The sequence below is a fragment of the Lampetra fluviatilis genome, chromosome 1 (genome assembly GCF_964198595.1).
Source record: "Lampetra fluviatilis chromosome 1, kcLamFluv1.1, whole genome shotgun sequence".
NCBI lineage: Eukaryota > Metazoa > Chordata > Hyperoartia > Petromyzontiformes > Petromyzontidae > Lampetra > Lampetra fluviatilis.
This window is the reverse complement of record NC_136275.1, coordinates 460,311-479,446: the sequence shown is the minus strand read 5'-3', so window position 1 is coordinate 479,446 and position 19,136 is coordinate 460,311. Positions and strand designations below refer to the sequence as shown.

Sequence of the window (19,136 nt, the reverse complement as noted above, 5' to 3'; positions counted from 1 at the left end):
GGGCTGTTGCGGGAGGATGAGGGAGGATGGCCTTAAATTGCAATCTCCAGCTGGGTTGCCGGGCGCCTGCGCCAATTTTAATGCCGCAAGCACAAATTCCCATTTAATGATCTTCTAAACAACCCGTGCACATCTGTTTGTGCGCGTGCCTCGTTCCTGCAATTTCAATTTTTTTATTTTAATGGGAATAATATGCAGATTTTTCACACTTTCAAATTGTGCCCTTTTCTGCTTTTATATATTTTGTATGTATAAAGGGGCATATGGGAGCCATGTACAGAATTTCATTTTAATTGCATTTTCTTTTTCCACACCCATGTAATTATCATATTTTGACAATTTAGCTATTTATCAATACTTAGCCGGGATGCACGTGATCAATATGACGCGTGTATTTATGTACGTCGAACTTCTTTCGCACCGTACGTAGCCAACTGCGCTCATCTCAGAATACCACAAGACACCGACAACAGAGCTGGGCAGCGGCCATTCACATCGTTCCATAAATTATGGAAAACACCAACCAGAGTGGCAAATCAAACGTGATTGCCGGCCCGACTCGTTTCAATTCTGGACAATTTATGCCAATAACGACGCAGCCGCTCTGCTACATTGTCACGTGTCACTAAATAGTTGTGGGCAAGACGAGCAAGGTGCAGTCAACACCGTGCACCGTACCGGCACGCGTTGGCCGTGCGCGCTCAGCCGGGCGCTCGTGCCTCCCGTTGGGGCCGCGTGCGTCCGAGTGTCGCCGTGGCCTCAAGGGGGAGGCCGCGTTGGGCCCCGGCGGCCGTCACGGCCCGCGTGCGACTGCGCCCGTCGTGCCGCTCACCGCGTGCTTTCTCTCGGCGCGCGTGCCGTCGCAGGGAACCACGAATTTCGCCGGCGTGCGCGTGGGGAACGGGCCCACGGAGGAAGACGCGGGCATCATTGACCACGACCAGCTGTCCAACCGCTCGGACGAGGAGGAGCCGGTAAGACCGCCGCCCCCCTCCGCGTCCCCCCTGTTGCCGAGCCGACCGGCTCGCCCCCCCCCCCCGCTCCCTGGAGCGCGGCGCCCTTGCCCACGCTCGCAAAACCCAGCGAGGGCAGCGGAAGCAGCTTTGTTTCCATCGCGCTGCCGGTTGCAGCAAGGACGAGAAGTAGATTAATGCCTCGCCCCGTTGCCGTGTATATATATTAAGGGCCGTATGACCCGAGCCGTACGCTCGCTCATGCAAATGCCCCCCCGGGTCATTTTGCACAAAATTCTTGATCATGTGCCCCATTGCGAGCTTTCCACAGAACCCCGGCGGCCGGAGGAGATGCTGTATTAATCCCCAGCGATGTGCCACATGCTTTGCGACAGTCTCGGGGATTTGCCGGAGTAGAGCATGACAGCAGCATGTGAGCCTTCTCACGCGGTCGCCTGTGTCATGTTCTTCAAGACGAGCGAGGGTGGTGGTGGTGGTGGTGGCGGCTGCCACAGTCGCGCTGTGCTGCAGGGAATTGTACGCCTTGACACTCGTGGAATTCTTTTTTAGTTTTTAAGCCCCGCGCGCATCGTAAGAAACGTGACCTTTCGGCAATACCAGCTGCGGATTATGATTTTTCTGCAAGCAGTTTTGTGTTTTGCTGTGTGGTTGGTTGGTTGGCGTTCCTGGCTGTAGTGATTGCATGGCCGCGCCACTCTCAGCCGGGTTGCCGAAGTAATATCGCCTCTGCGTGGGAGCATTCTTAAACGGAGTTAATTGAAACCGTTTAACCGACGCCGCAGCGCACGGTGACGGCACGGCGGTGTCCCACGTCATAACACGGAGCTCGACGCTTTCTACAATGCAATAAATCTTCAGCGATGTACATTTTGAGGCAAATATCTTTTGACGCGTACATATCTATAAATTAATGTTTCTCACGGTGGCACGATTGCCGCTCTTTTCCCATGAATGAGAGCACGAGAAACGCCTCGCACGAAGGTGACGTCTGACAATCACGAGGGTTCACTTTCTTTATACTTTCTTTGGCCTTGTCGCTAATTAACCGATGTTTTTTGTTGTCGTCCACTTCGCGTCTGACAATGGAACGTAACGTTTTTAAGCCTGCGGAGAAGGAGCCGCCGGTGAGTTGGTTTGGTGCAGCCCCCCCCCCCGCACGCCCCCTCCGCACGCTTCGCTTTCCGCGTGTAACCATCGACGTGCGTGCGCGTGCTTTCCGCAAGTCGTCGCGCGGCGTTCCGTCGCGGTTGAGATTCTGTCTTGACGCTGCGTGCGTCGCGGGCCATCTACACCCCGTAGATCACCACATGAAGGGACCCTAATGGCGGTCGTGTGGGAAACGGTGGGGTGGCGGGTGGGGTGGCGGGTGGGGTGGCGGGTGGGGTGGCGGGTGGGGTGGCGGGTGGGGTGGCGGGTGGGGTGGCGGGTGGGGTGGCGGGTGGGAAGGAATTGAACCTCGTTGTGATTTCAGACATTCCACGTTTAACTCCAGCTGTTACACTCCCGCAACACGTCCGCGTGGGCTAAACTGCATGCAAATGTGCGGCGTTCACGGGGACAGACAGCCCCTCCTCCTCCCCCCACTGCCCTCCCTGCCCACCACCCCACGGTCACGATGTTGTCGAGGTTCAGGCGGCGCTGCTTCTCTTCGCTTCCCCCCTTTGCCTCTCACAAATGCAATCTTTGATGATTTCGTAACCCGTGATCTCTGATTTTTGGTGGTGGAGGTTTGCACTTAACACCAAATCGTCGAATCATTAAGTTACTGGTTTAATCACAAAGTGTAATTGCTCGGTATGTTTTAGATTTGATGTGGTTTATATATTGCACACGTTGTGATAGATAGGATCGCATTTGGAGCTACTCTGTGATAATACGCTGGCAATATTTGAAGGATATTAAAGGAAAATCCCAGCGTTTCTTTACCAAGCAGAGGATTGGGGCAGCCGTTCATCTGCGTTGCCCACCTTGTTAGCCAAACGTGTAAATTCCACGTGTGTGCGAGTGGCAGCTGATCCATATGGTGACACCATTCACTTTCCACGCAGTATTACTGAATTTAATGATCGAGCAGGATGACGAGCTGAGTATATTTTAAACTGGCTTTTTAACTTGTAACATTCCAATTGTGAGTAAAACATTCAGCGGTATCTAGTATATATATAGTTCACGTTTCATGAAACAGAACGCCTACGTAGCGCCGCACAGCGGGACTGGCCCTGCCGCGAAACCGCGTGACGTGGAAGGTCGGGTCGTGCGCTGTGTTCCCGCAGTTTGACTTTGGGGACGTGTTTGTGCACCAAGCCATCCACACCATCGAGTACTGCCTGGGCTGCATCTCCAACACGGCCTCCTACCTGCGCCTCTGGGCCCTCAGCCTGGCCCACGCCCGTGAGTTCACCCCCCCCCAACCCCCCCCTCCCCCCGGTGCTCTCGCCCCTTTGTCGTTATCACAATCCACGACGGTCCCGACTTCCTGCATCTCGTCCTGACGATGCCTGACGCAGTCGCGAGTGGATCGTCGCTAATCGAAGCGCCGCTCAATTTGGCTGTGAGGATTGTTCTGCCGCTCCACGGGTCGGGCGAGCTGCAGCGTTCGTGAATTGTCGCGGCGCTACGCGCCCGCACGCCGCGAGTGGCCACCTCGTCGGTTTCCCCCTGTCGGGTGGTGGAGGGGCTTTACGACACAAAATTTAGACCAGTCATTACGTGGCCTAACTGCGACAGCGTCCACGATCTTAATGTTGGCTGCTAAAATCTACGTGCTAAATAAAACACATTGCTGCTGCTGCTGCCAATAAGATATGCGACCCTCCGCCGCGCAACAGAGCCAATCACGTTGTCGCGTCGTGGGTAAATATGCCAATTGATTTTGGGTTTTCAGCGAAACCAGAGGATTGTTAAAAAGCAAAGCGCCATTTTGACGATTTTATACGACGTGAAATTGTCAAAATGTCGCTTTTCAACGTTCCTCCTCCTGCATTTCGCTTAAAAATTACTAATGCATTGGCATGTTCGCCCACGATGTGACGACTTGATTTGATTTGCTCTGTCGAGTCACCGTTAACGATGTACATTGTACCCCCGCGACGATGTAACGTGAAGAGCGATGAATAATGAATGAACATCGGGCGTGAAAGGCCTATGTATGAAAATGTATAAACACTGTGAGTGAAAATAGAGAGCAGCGGGCTGCTGTGGTGGCCCTCTGGACAATTTTCACTCAACTCTACGACACATTACCCTGGAGAAACACGCGGTTATTTTCACAACAGTACTTCGCGAGCTTGAACGGGGAAAACAAACCTACGCTATTTTATAGGCAACATTCAGCACTAAGCGGTTTTTAAGCCTCCTCCACCACTTTTCCGAGATGCGCACCCCCAGCCACCGCGCACTGACGGAGCTCTCCGTGCCTGCCTCTCGACAGCAGCTGCCACACACACGGGGATTCGCATGCGAATATAAATGAGCTAATCAGCAATCGTGCCGCATTGATAACTTGGACGGAACGTAATCGAATCGGACGACGTTTTTTTTTTGAAGATCAAAAATCAAAGGGATATCATGCCCAAAATGAGCATCGAGGCGTCACCAGTTCTCATCTTCCCTTTGCAGCCCCGAGCCAGAGCAAGACATTCCACATTCGTATGGCCGGGGCGAGTCTATCCATGAGGACTACCACCGCCACAAAGTGGTCCTCATTTCATTGATCACAGAGAGATAATGGGCTGACCCAATCCCCATCCAGGGTTCGAACTCGCAACCTTCCGTTTGCGAACCGCTCGCTCTATTTCTAAGCCACTTGGCTGGAAGATGTAAAACCTTTCAGAGCGCGATCGCCATACATATATTTTGCCATAGCATCCAGCAAAACAATAACAACTAAATCTATACATTTCAATTGCACTCTTTGCAGGTTGTTTCTGCTACCACAGAGGCACTGAGTTTTCCTGGAAGCTGACAGTTGTTATTTTTAAGCATTTCAGGTTCATCGGTTCCCTCCTATGCAGCATCATTGCATTTAATCACACGCCAGTTTTTGAAAGCCTTCCATTAGCTCGCAGCCACGGCGACACGCTGGTAATTAATGAGGCTATCGCAGCTGCCTGCAGCAATTGTTTTGAGGCAGAATGTGCAAATTGCATTTCCTGCTTTGCCAATCTATCTGTGTCTGCACGGCCGGTGAGTGTGCCGCAGCCTAATGAGGAGATCGCATCTACGCGCACTTCATTAGGGGCTCATCTGTATTTCATTTGCATTTGTCTCGCGATTCGGTGAAAATGAAAATTCCACGCATGGGTGTAGCGCGCGCGCGAGCTCGCAGACGGCTGTAACTGGAGCCACTGTAACGGTGTAAATCTGTGTTGAGCGCATCGCCGTGCGAGCGGTGGTAAATAACGGCCGTCCCGGCGCTGACCTGCATGTAAAATGAGCCGGCGGTGTATCCATTACCAGGCGCTCGCGGACCGGAGGGCCGCGATCCGGTGGCCAAGTGGAGCGTGAGTGAAAGCGGTTATGGAGGGGATGCCAATTTTATTGCGGCGTGATGGGAGCCGGCCTCGCCATCATAATAACCCGCCGCTCGTTCACGGGCGCGAGCCCCGGCGGCGGGAGAAACGTCCCCCGCTCGGCAATTCCCCACGCTGCCGTGGTGCAATATCGGTGCCCATCAGTGTGGACAGCGGCTTCACGCGGCAGGCTGCTGCTGCTGCTTGCGCGCAAGGCAATAATAGCCTGGAGCTGGGATGGATGCGTCTCCCGTGCGGGAGACTGGCAGAGATGGTTTTTGACGTTGTGGAAACTCGTACGCTCGGCTCCTGTGTTCACAGTCGAGCGTGTATTGCTTTCATCGAATCAAAATAACGGTATCAAACAGCAGGCGGTGGAATGCTGTGACCTCGTCATTAGTTAGATCAATTATATCTGCTGTTTTTTGCGTTTTACTCATTACGCTATTAACAGTGCCCGTACGCTGACGATAACAAATTCATCACGTGTGGCAATGATGTAACAAGTGAACAAATTAAGCAAAAGCACGTGCCTCTTTCTGACACGAAAGCACGAATCGAATTGAATGTCCACATTTTAGCGGTACCCTACGGCATGACCTTTGAACCCCCCCGAGTGTTTTTGACAACGCCCTCAGCCCTCCCAGTCATCCATCACGTCTGGCTTCAGCCATCGGCATCCTGCAATAAGGCGGTGCGCACATTCATCACGGCCCCGTGCATTGGCCAGAAACAAAATGACGCCTCTCCTCCCAGCGGCACTAAAGCACTCTCGCTCGGCTACAATTCTGAACTGGAAACGACCCAATTTGGCCATTCCTCCTCCACCTTCGAGCCATCTGTTCACCTCTCAAGGTCCTTTCTGATGGGTTCTCTAACTACTTTAGCAAGCAAGTGTGGGTGCTGGTCATTTTTTTAAATATAACATAGTTTCTTGTTATTTTCTAGCTCCATTGGCGTCCCATTTCTCTTTTTGTTCTTACCACTATCGCTGCCAAAGAGCTGCCCACGTAGTCGCGATCGCATTTTGTTATTTTAATTACGTTTGGTTGAAAGCGGTTGGGTTTCTTTCCAATTTTCTGTAACGTGTTAGTCGTCAGACGTTCTCCATTTTGAGGATGTGACACAAATGACGAAGGAGCGCTTTGTTTAGAATGTGAGCGTCAATTTGTCAAACTGAAATAGGTGTCCCGTTAACCAGCGAATGATAACATTTGAACGGCTTTGAAATACCGTGACACATCGAGTTATTTGCAAGTGCGGATTGTGAATAATTCTTTTGATAAATACATAAAGAATGCTGGTATCATTTTAGCGGTTTTACTGCCGCTGGAAATGGCAAACGCGTCGCCACAAATCTGAGGTGGAGGAAGGATTTGAAATGCACAGGCCATTGGGCGCAGGCGCTCGCCACCAATGAGATGCATGCCACTGGCTGGGAGCCAGATCATCATCGTGCATGCTGGCTCATTTAAAGCTGCTGCGTCAAATTTTTGATTTTTAATTACGTTTCTAAATTATATATATTTTTTGTTAACATTTTTTGCCTTGTAATGGAGACTGATGGTCTCATTGGGCTATGGCCTGCTCATATAAATACACGCACACGTATAATGGTCGTCGTAATTAGCCACGGTCTCTCCACTGCTGGATGAAGGCTGCTCTGAGCCTGGGCCGTCTCTCGCAGTGCTAGTTGCCCTGGCACCCCGCACACCAGCTGATCCCATCGCTCCATCTCCACGCTTGACGTTCTCTCGGGCACAATCCACCACACGTGTATTTCATGGTTCATTAACGTCCGCCGTCACTCGTGTGGACAAGCAAACCTCTTCACACTATCATTAATATCATTACTATCAGAACTGTGATATTTCGGCACACTTTATTTTTTTATAACTCTGCTGGTGATAGCCGCATTGCTGCATAATCTTGCATGCCCAACGTGCGTGACTAAGCGGTTGCAGCCCAGGTAGTTTTTTTTTAATGCTTTTGTTCCGGAAGTCTTAAAATATATATATACAGTGTCCAAGGCCCTTGGTTAATCTTCCCCTTAGAATTGCAAAGATGAGTGTGATGGGAATTTTTTCTCAAATGAATGCCTGCATGAGGCGTGCGGGGCCGCACGAGGTGTGTGTGTGATATTGTATAGATTTGGAGATGACTTGCAGCAGTGTCATCTTATAAAATGGAATCAGGAGCAGGGTTATTGGGTCGCAATGCGCTGATGATTCACTGATTAACCTCGTTCCTGCCGAGCAGCTTCTAGTTATTCTCCTGGGGTTGCCATTCAAGTGGGAAGAAAAAAAAATCTAATTTTATTTCCTGTTGTCCAGCCGACTTTCTTAATTGTTAACAAAATGTAGCACTTTATTTTATTATTTCGATCGTTCTTTTATCGCGATTTAAGTGAATGATTTTTCGCGTAATTTAACGGAGGGAAGGGAAAGGTGTCTAATGTAATTCTGCCGTTGCTCTCATGACGGAGCGGAGACGTTGAGTGCACGGGGGGATAGGGAAGGTCACATGTCTAAAGAGATTGGTGGTGGCCAGGGCATCGTCGCAGGCCGGCACCCTGACAGGGACGCGGGGAAACACGGAGACTGTTACCACGGCTGGGCTTTTATTAGGAAGCCACCGGAGCCAAGCACTCTTACATCTAAATTGAAACTCGTCTTTAGAACAGCTGTCGGTGTTTTGTTTGTTGTCCTCCGATTAGCGCGGTTGGCTCCGTACCTTGCGAAAGAAGTTCAACGTACACACGTACATACACATGTACGTGCACACGTATGTACATACACATGTACGTGCACACGTACGTACATACACATGTACGTGCACACGTATGTACATACACATGTACGTGCACACGTATGTACATACACATGTACGTGCACACGTACGTACATACACATATAGGTGCACACGTATGTACATACACATGTACGTGCACACGTATGTACATACACATGTACGTGCACACGTATGTACATACACATGTACGTGCACACGTACGTACATACACATGTACGTGCACACGTATGTACATACACATGTACGTGCACACGTACTTACATACACATGTACGTGCACACGTACGTACATACACATGTACGTGCACACGTATGTACATACACATGTACGTGCACACGTACGTACATACACATGTACGTGCACACGTATGTACATACACATGTACGTGCACACGTACTTACATACACATGTACGTGCACACGTATGTACATACACATGTACGTGCACACGTACGTACATACACATGTACGTGCACACGTACTTACATACACATGTACGTGCACACGTATGTACATACACATGTACGTGCACACGTACGTACATACACATGTACGTGCACACGTACGTACATACACATGTACGTGCACACGTATGTACATACACAAAGATCCCCTGTATAGCCTTAACAGACTGTTGGGGCAAGTGCTGTTAGCGAGTAGCACCTATGAAGGCTAGAACGGCACACGAGGGGGTGGGTGGCCAACACCACGCCCGGCTGCTTTGTCTCCTCAGTGGCGATGTTTTTTACGCACCGCACCAGGTACTCATTGAGGCTGAGTCGACCTAGGTGAGGCCCTGGACCGGTTCAGATAATCGTCACCGATGTTGGCCGTGAGCGGGAATTGAACTCGGGTGGTCAGGTTCGTGGCGCAGCGCACTAACCGCTACACTACCGCTCCCCTCTACATACACACACACACGTACATACATACAGGCAGACTCCTTCACACGTTTCATATGTTTAGCCCCTCGCAGTGTGCGGCTCTAAAGACCAAGGCGGTTAATGAAATCGATGTTGCTCTCTGATGAAAGTGTTCACAATCCCACCATGTGTCCATTCGGATATCTCTACGGTGAGCAGGGAATTTCATGCTAAAAATGAGCTTGGAGCCATTGGCGCTCATCTCGTATTTACAGCCTCCAGACGCGAGTGGAAATTACACTTTATATCGAGAGGACAACCACCATTAACTTCCCCAACAAGTCGGGTCTATTTTACCCACCCCTGAGGGATGATGGGCTCGCTCAAGCCCCAACGTGTGGATGTGTACTCGCAGCCTCGTGATTGCGATCCGCTCGCCCTCCCGCCGAGCCACTCTTCCCCTGGCTCGCGCCGAACGCTCCACGCTTTGCTTTCGTGTCCTGCGCCCCACGCCCTCGGCGCGAGCGAGCGAGCGCGCGTGCCGCCCACGCCCGGTGCTGCCTCCGCCCGGTGGCGCGCTGCGAGTGCTTGCTTGCGGCGCAGGCCTGAATGTCCAAGCCGTCTATGGCAGTGAATGCGGCTCCCACGTGTCGCTGGGCCTTGAGCGCCGACGGGCAGATGCCCTTTCCTCTTCCACGCCGAGGAATTTGCGTCCGGCGCTTGGCTCGCTCCGTCGCACTGACGGTGGGGCGGGACCCTTACCCCCCGGCGTGTTGCGGCCGACGCGTTTCATTCTGCGAGCGCCGGCAGTGCCAGAAGCAGCGGTTCTGTGACCTCGCGTGAAACGGTGCAAATGAAAGGAGAAGAAAAAACCCGTGGTGGCTCTTGACTGTGTTTATAAATATACTTTTAATGACGGCTACTTAAAAAAGCTTACGGCTGGAGGATTTAATGGGTCGGGCACAGCTAATGGGCACTACAAGGCTCGATAAGGAAATATAGCAGATGAGTGACAACTTCTTTAAGCACGTACATTGCGAGTGTGCGTTCTGCCGGTAAATCCCAGACTGTAAACCACCGTGCACGTGCGGTGTTTCGTCTCGATTGATTTCTCTGAAGAAAACAACAGCGGGGATGGTTGCTCCTTTCACGAGCAGGCTGTAGAATATTATTTTTATTGCATCAGACTGAACATCAATGCGTACAATTCGTTTTTTTTTTTTAAAGCGTTGCAAAAACGCCAATAACTTTAAATAAATAACGTACTGGCCATGTTGGTATCGTACATTGTTTTGAATCATTATCATATAAATAACATTATCTGGCGTCGTTTGTGTGTCGAGCGAAGTCTGCATTCTCTATCTTGAAGTACGTAGACTCTGTGTGTGTGGAGTGGCACAAAATGTAGATTTTGAAAAAGTCGAGCGTTTGCAGCCTTGTTCTTGCCAGACATTCTGCTATAGGGCTGCAGAGCTTGGAGCAGTAGCACCAGTCCTGGTTGCCATTTCCGCTTGTCTGTGGTTTTCCTCTCCTGCGTGGAAAAACGGTTTGGGAAAGCAAGTTCGCATGAATGATGGTGTAAGTGTAAGTCTCTGTTTTGTGCGATCGTCTAAGATTTTGGGAAATGCGGTGGCTATCGGCGTGCAGCTGAGCGTGGTTCCGCACAAGGGTTAAGTGTGCTCGTACTCCGCGGTAGAAAGTGCTGCCACCAGCTCGTTTGTAATTGTATTCCTCCGGCACCACCAAACTTCCATTTTTTTATTGCTAGGAAAATGCGCATGGCAACTCATCGTTATATTTGACGTGGGCACAACGGAGATTTGTAACCTCTCGTACGCTGCTCATGAACGTTGGCTACGGGGCAATTCGTCTCTTTGCGCCAATTGGGGGAAATTAAAAATGCTAGATAGCCCCAACGGTAATCCAAACAAAAAGCCTGCACAGAAAAACTTTCCAGCACAAGCGATGGCTCTTTTTGCTTTCTGTTTAAGTTCGTTTCAATTTGTTGAATGTGCAGACTTAGCCCTTGATGCACTTTGTGATAATTACTCGAGCACACTGCTGGTATTTAATCCCAGATCCCACAATGTGAACTGACTTGTAACTTAATTCTACGAATGCGAACGTCTCTTCATATTTAAAGATGCTCTGGCCTTACTCGGTCACCTTTTTGGCCGCCGTAGCACATCGCACACGCGTGTTGCGTTCTAAATGAGTAACGCTGGTGCGGACAATATAAGTCACAGTAACTAATCGGACAAGCTGCTTCCTTCCAATAATCCAAGAACCTGTCCGTCCAAAGTGGTATCTATTTTATCTACTTTAAAGGGATGATTGGCTGCGTCAACCCCTCATCAGGATTTGAACTCGCGAACTTGGTTTGCAGGGAGTGACATCGTGGCATTGTGCTTGATGACCTCTTGATGACCTCCTGGCCTTCTTTGTGTATATTTGGTAAAGTCCTTGCCAGTACGGCTGGAAGTTCACCAGCATTGATTTCAGCAAGCCTGGCTGCTGATGAGACGCTGTGTGTCGAAGCTGGTGCAGAGTTTGCTTGTCTTGAGATGGGTGCTGCTGAAATTGCGCACTCCCAGAAGGCCGTGCATCTGGTGGGTTGTGTCATCTGGTCCAACCCATGTGAGACTAGGCTCTAAGGAAAGCTGTCTCGGGTGTGGACCAATCAACTTCAAGGATAGTGCACATTATCAGAGTTATGTCTTTTGTTTGTATTATGGCTGCAGGTATTGCGGTCTATGCAAACATGACTCCTTGTAAAAAGGTGTCAGTTTTGTTGCCAGATAGAAGGGTAAAAAACCAATTATCAATCTCGTAATTGTTTATGTGAAGGCGGATACGTGAAGCAGGCGTCTTGCCTGCTGCATTATTTTGTGAGGTACTCGGGCAAGTCAGACCATGTACTTGGTGTGCGGTTTATTTATTTGCACACGCACCACTTTTATTACATTCATGGGCATGAAAACTTGGCGTGGCAGTATAAATAAAAATCACCAAATAAGACCTCGTATTTCATATTTATTGTGGGAATACTGAAATTACAGTCATTGCCATATCAATGAAGCGATAACATTGCAGCATGACATCAAGGAGATGTTGTTGGTGTATTGCTGTGGTGAATCGTGCCCAGGCTCGGAGCGATGTGCAGCGTGGGTGGCATGGGTTACACTCTGTGGGGAAGTCACAAGTGGCTGTCTTGTGGAGAGACTCTGGCCGGCAGCTGCAGTACCTTGTGCTGCACGCGATGAGTTACGGACCCCCTCTCCACGGAGGCTGGGAACATTCACCCACTCGCTCTCTCGAGATCGCTCCTCGCCAGGAGAGACCACTCCTCCGGTTGTAACGTACGTCTGCCGACAGATGTATACGGGCAAATAATTCATCTTGTCTTCTCGTTGGTGACATGCCGAAGCATTTATCTTCCGAGTGCGACTGACGAGTCAGACTAGTTGCTGCCGTTGAGATGAAGTGTGGCCCCTCCAGAGTGTGAGCAGAGTACAAAAACGCCATTGCGACTTTCCCTCTCAAATACTGACCGTGGGTGTGCGTGTACACGCCCCCCTGTCTGCATCTTCAGTGTGAGAACTGCTGCATTTTAAGCAGTGCCCTTTGGAAGGGAACCGTATTAACATACCGCGTCGTCTCTGCCGCTGCCATCTGCCAAACGTAACAATTTTTTGTCGTGCAGATGGGCCGCTCCTCCCGCTAGACCAGGGCAGTGCAGACGCCCTGCTCACGGCAGATATCGCAGGAGCATCGCGAAACAGGCGCACACCTCCAGACGTCCCGAGCCCATTTATGCGTAAACACTAGAATCGAGTGAAAGATGTGTCTCTTTTCACAAGTGACATATTTACACGCACTAGCAGGTGGAGTTGTAACAAAATCTCAACTTTAATTGTTTGGCGGCTTATATTAAAGTAAGCGATTATGGTAATTGCGTATCATGGGGCACCGATGTTGTTTTGCATCGGCGTAGGTTCCCATTGCGCCCCGAGTCCCATCAAGCGGCGCGTGGTAAACGGCTCTGGCTTTGATGCGTGTGACCGTGCGGTCTCAGCAGTGTGTTTGTCCTTTGCCGACGGGGCTAACAATTAAACCAATTATGAGACACTACACTTCGCTGTATCGGGAGCGCTTTCCCTCTCGTGTGAGCTCAAGCAAATTCACTCGGTTAAGAAAGAAGCGCTCGGTGAACGTAAACAGTCACGTGTTCTAAAGTCTATAAAACTTACTTGCACGGTCAACACAAAACCCCTAAAATTAACACACTGTTTTTCCTCCATTGCATTTTTCCCAAATTTACGCAAATGAAGACGTTATCCAAGTGTGCACTCTTGAGAACAGCGGGCAACTAAGATGCGACGGAGATGCCACGGAGGTGTTGTCAGTTTTGGCTCCTATTGTTCCTCGGTGCCCAAACCAACCCGTCCGTCTGTCCGTCCTGTCTTGGCAGAGCTCTCCGAGGTGCTGTGGGGCATGGTGATGCACACGGGGCTCAGCCAGAACAGCTACGCCGGCTTCTTTGGCCTCATCTTTGTGTTCGCCTTCTTCGCCGTGCTCACCGTCAGCGTGCTGCTGGTCATGGAGGGCCTCTCGGCCTTCCTGCACGCTCTCCGCCTGCACTGGTGAGCGCTCGCACGCACGCACGCACAGACGCACGCACGCACGCACAGACGCACGCACGCACAGACGCACGCACAGACGCGTGGCCTCACGCTTGGCCTCCCCGGACCAAGCATACTGCTTGCCTCTCTAAACCTCTCTGGGTACATTCTGCCCTTAATTATTACAAAATGGTAATGCCAGGAGTGATTACTCTGCTCCAATTAGCAGAGTTCAGTTCTTTAATGAGGAAATGTTCCACGATCATATCCTCATTAGCGGGAGAATTTGCACCCTGTTCCCCTTCACAATCTGGGCTCAAATGTGCATTTGTTTTGTCGGGTGAAACTCTGTGTGTGTGTGCAACTCTGTGTGTGTGTGGGTGAAACTCTGTGAGTGTGTGTGTGTGAAACTCTGTGTGTGTGCAACTCTGTGTGTGTGTGGGTTCAACTCTGTGTGTGTGTGTAACTCTGTGTGTGTGTGAAATTCCGTGTGTGTGCTGAATATCTACGCAGTGGTGCAATGCTTCCCTGCGGAGGAATAGAAGAGATCTCATTCAGCCACCTGCTTTTATTTATCGTTTCTTTGTTTCTTTGGGGTCGTATTTTCTTCAGTCGGTGCTGCGAGGTTTCTCTTAAAATGTGAGCCGTGTGACTAATTATCGGCGTTGACTGGTCGCCCGGCCACGGGGTATTGCGCTGCTTTTTAACAAACAAACAAACATACACACGCACGCGTGTGTGTGTTTGTGTGTGCGTGTGTGTGTACGTGCGTGCGTGTGTGTGTGTGTGCGTGGCGATTCCCACGCGAGCGCAGGGAGACCACGGCGACGGCCGCCTCCCCGCCGCATCGCCGAGTGACGTGGTTGGGGGGTGGGGGGCACGCGGCTGACCGTGTGCGCGGCGTTGCGTTTGAGAGCCCCCCGCGGGCGCGTGCCGTGAGCCCGGGTCCTGGGGGGGGGCGTCTCCGCGGGTCGCGCAAGCCCAGCCTGCCCCCCCCCCGCCCCCCTGAGGGCACTTGCTCCCCGAGTGCAGGGACGCTGTGCACACTCGTCTAGGGCCGTGGTGTCGTACGCAGAGCAGCGGAATGAGATCGACTGATGATATTTGCGTAACCGGTTTAATTGTGCTTCGAAGCCTGACGTCTGTGGTGTCGTCGCTGTGTTCGTGTGGTGAGTGATTTGTGAATGTGTAAAGAAGCAGTGTCGGCAGCTTGTATGAACATATTTTTAATATCCAGAGAGAATGCGACACCCTCTGTTGAGTCCGTATAGATTGGCATTTGGCATTTGTTCAGAAAACCCCGCGGTCTTCCTTATAGCCGAGGCGGTGGGAGGACAAAAAAAAACCCATTGTCACAAGACGTCGTTATTCACAGGCGCGGCGCTGGCATGGTGTGATGTATGTTAAACGCAGAGATGTGACAGCCGCTTAAAATATTCCAAATGGCAAGTTGAAACTGACGGTCACTGAAAGGCTTTTTGAGCAAACGCCGCTCCGCTCTTCATCCTGACGACACGGACAGCGCTTGCGATGCGCCCGCCAAAGCGGTTGCTCTGCTCGGTGCCACCGTCAAACAGAGCCGGTGCCACCGTCAAACAGAGCCGCCGCCTTCAATCGACAGCTTCCGATGCGTTTGGCCCCGCCGCGTGCGATCGTTGCCGGCTCCGGCAAACGACCCTGATTCTCAACGGGTGAATGCCGGCGCTGTGATGTAATGAGTGCCCATTTCACGCGGACGCGGTTCGATAACGGCGTTGACATGCCCGGAGCGTGCGGCGTGTCTGCTGAGGAACTCTGCCGTTGCTCCTTTCACGCTGCCGCCACCACGGTGCACAAACAGACAAAGATCCACCGCGTAGCCTTCTACACTCCATTGGGGCAAGTGCTGTTTTACGAGCACCTTTGAAGTCCAGCACACGAGCGGGGTCGGTGGCCAACACCACTCCCGGCCACCTTTGTCCCCCCAGTGCCGATGTGTACTCACCTCCTCAGGTACCCATTTAAGGCTGAGCCAAGCTAGGGGTAGGCCCAGGACCGCTTCAGTTGATCGCCACCGTAATTAGATTGTGAGCGGAAGTTGAACCTGGGTGGTCGCCGATTCGTTGAGCCACTGCACCCCGCACAGTCAATACACACACACACCGTACACACGGCAGTATCTAAAGCCTCTTGCCAAATGTGTTAGAGTAATTACGTGTTTGCATTTTAAATAATTGGTGGAATTAATATTAAATGCAATTTGACATATGGAGTAGCTGGATAAAGAGCATTGATTGGTTTCTGGCTCCTTTATTTTTAATTCAATCAGTTTTAGTAAAAAAAAATATTGCATTTCTTTGTAATTAATATTTGAACAAAGACATGTTTTGCTTATTTTTAATCACAGTATGTGGTGCCTTTATCTCAGGATGTTTAGTGTATGGCAAATGTTAATGACTCTTCCGGAGTTTTCTTTTAATGTTTACGTTACGTTCCTGTACGTAAACTAAAATCAACCGCAACAAACAAAAACATGAACAAGAAACATCTTAAAGTGACGACGCGCAACAGAAACATCCAGGAAAAAACAGCAAAGTCTTCCAGAAAAAGGCACCACATATCAACGCTGTGTGCAAAAATCCCAGTGGGATGCAAGTCAAACAATAACAAGCATAAGACAATTTAGATTCAAGTTATCAGGCTAACTCTGTACTTCAACAAACAAACATTGCTAAACCATAAAAAGACAATGTAACAGTGATCATAGGAACTGTGATTCAAATTTAACAGGTAAAGCCCACTGAGCTCTATCGCTGTTGTTCAGAAGTCACCTGGTCACAATGATAGCCCAACGAGAAGTGGATTATGTTGACATGTATATCAGCCCAAGGCTCTAAACGCGTGTCTCTAGGTGTGGAGGGCCCGGATAGAAATCGACGCGACCACGGGGAGAGAGACACGCAAACTCCAAATATACGGTAGCAGGCGTCCGGGTCGGGATTGAACCCACGACCTCCTGTGTACCAGGCGAGGTAGTCAACATCTCGTCAACCCGGTGCCTCCTGTACGTGCGTAATGCGACCGTGGTTATGGAGATTTTAATTTTGTACATTTATGTTTCTTCGTCAATTTATTGTACATCTTTCCATTGTCTAACACATTCAACCGGGATATACCTCAACTTGCCCACAAGCTTAGTGTGTGTCTGGCACAGTGAGCTTATAAATAGCCATTGTACGTTGTCTGCAGCCCCTAACATGAGGCCCGGGGCATTGCAATCCAGTCGCCATCGCTGTGTGACGGCACGCCGGTCGTCTGTTTGTCGTAAGGCGATCAATACGCAGCGAACACTTTGTATGGGAGAGGAGGCCACTGCTGGTGAAATCCGAACGGGGCGAGATCGGTTAACGTTGAGCTCTTCGCAATGCCGCACGCCTCATGACTTCATTGCAGTGGCGGCCGGTGCAGCAGCAGCAGCGGCGGCGACAACACCGTGCCGCGCGCCGCGGCGGCGGTGAATGATGGCACCCGGCAACTCGTTTGGGGGGCCGGGAGGGGGGGGGGGGCGGTGGCCGTCGCGCAGACGCACGCTGCCCCGTGGCCGCGTGCGAGCGTGCGATGGCGGCAGGAAGCTTGTTTTCTTGAGAAGGCCGAGCGTCGCGCGTTACGTGGCGGCACAGAAGTGCGAGCCCTTGATGGCTTGGGAGGAAGACGATATGTGCGGCACGCGATATCCGTCAGCGCTGTCGTTGTAACCCTAACCTGTCGGGGCGCGTGCAGTGTCGCGAGGTTTCACGCGTAAGTAGGACACGCTGAGCCCACCGCGTTGAGGACACGGCCTACCAGACCTCACTGTATCGTCTCATCCACACTGTTGAGCCACAGCACTCCCTGCAGATCACGACGACACACTCGCACACTCGCCCATTCACCACACTGCAGCTCACAACAACGCACTCAGCCACTCGCTCGCCCACTCGCTCACCACACTGCAGCTCACAACAACGCATTCAGCCACTCGCTCACCCACACGCTCGCCACACTGCAGGTCACAACAACACCCTCACCCACCCACACGCTCGCCACACTGCAGGTCACAACAACGCACTCACCCTCTCACTCACCTGCTCACCCACTCGCTCACCACACTGCAGGTCACAACAACGCCCTCACCCACCCACACGCTCGCCACACTGCAGGTCACAACAACACCCTCACCCACCCACACACTCGCCACACTGCAGGTCACAACAACACCCTCACCCACCCACACCCTCGCCACACTGCAGGTCACAACAACACCCTCACCCACCCACACGCTCACCACACTGCAGGTCACAACAACGCACTCACCCACCCACACGCTCGCCACACTGCAGGTCACAACAACGCACTCACCCACCGACCCACTCACCACACTGCAGGTCACAACAACACCCTCACCCACCCACACACTCACCACACTGCAGGTCACAACAACACCCTCACCCACCCACACACTCACCACACTGCAGGTCACAACAACACCCTCACCCACCCACCCACTCACCACACTGCAGGTCACAACAACACCCTCAGCCACCCACTCGCTCACCACACTGCAGGTCACAACAACGCAACACTCGCACAATCACCACATTCCTCTTAGTGCCTGTGAATACCTTCCTCGATTGGTGAAGCGTGTTGGCTCGTCTTTACAAGCCTCGTGGTTGCTGTTTGTTGCCAGCCGCTTAACGCTCGGGGCCTTTGGGCCGGTGCTCAGAAACTGTTTAAAACAACCAGTTAATAGCGCGATGTTAAACGCACAACTATTAATAAGCGCTTGATATTGAAACTGGTTGGGCAAGCTGTTTGTTTTGCCATGAAGCGTTGTCATGATATTTGTGTGCTCCGACGCAGCGACGTAACGAGGACAACTGTGGGGCCACAGACACGCACTGCTGTCCCTTGCGAACCCACAACTCTGATGTGTCTATGTTCACCATCTGCTGCTCATTAATTAGCAATAACAATTTCAATTCATATTTCATCTCTTTCTGAACGGTTGGAGAGTTGCCGTCGCTGCGCATCCGAGTGTCCACCCGTCCGAGTGTCCACCCGTCCGAGTGTCCGTCCACCCGTCTGGGCAACGGCGATGTGGTGGGCACTTTCGCAACATTTTCCTTGGGTGGGGAAAGAGAAAATGGCCCGAGCCGTCGTTGCAATTGTGGAAATGGTTGCCGTCTTTCTGTTTGTAGTTTGCAAAAATGCGGCGGTGGAAAGACGAGGGCGGCGAGCCGGCGGTGCGGGTAACAGCGGCACGCCGTGTCGAGGAGGTGCCGGGGGGGGGGGTAGCTAGGCCGTTGCTTGGAGACGAGCGTGGGGGAGCGACGTGGGG

The 19,136-nt window shown here is 51.4% G+C and overlaps 1 protein-coding gene across 1 annotated transcript in view; it reads left to right on the top strand.

The window, feature by feature from the left end:
* LOC144945609 (V-type proton ATPase 116 kDa subunit a 1-like) overlaps window positions 1-19,136 on the top strand; it is a 77,337-nt gene that overhangs the window by 41,659 nt on the left and 16,542 nt on the right. The window contains exons 18-21 of the mRNA XM_078874171.1: window positions 867-974; window positions 2,078-2,098; window positions 3,248-3,365; window positions 13,630-13,801. Of these exons, the coding sequence (XP_078730297.1) occupies window positions 867-974; window positions 2,078-2,098; window positions 3,248-3,365; window positions 13,630-13,801 (419 nt within the window). The remainder of the gene's footprint in view (window positions 1-866; window positions 975-2,077; window positions 2,099-3,247; window positions 3,366-13,629; window positions 13,802-19,136) is intronic.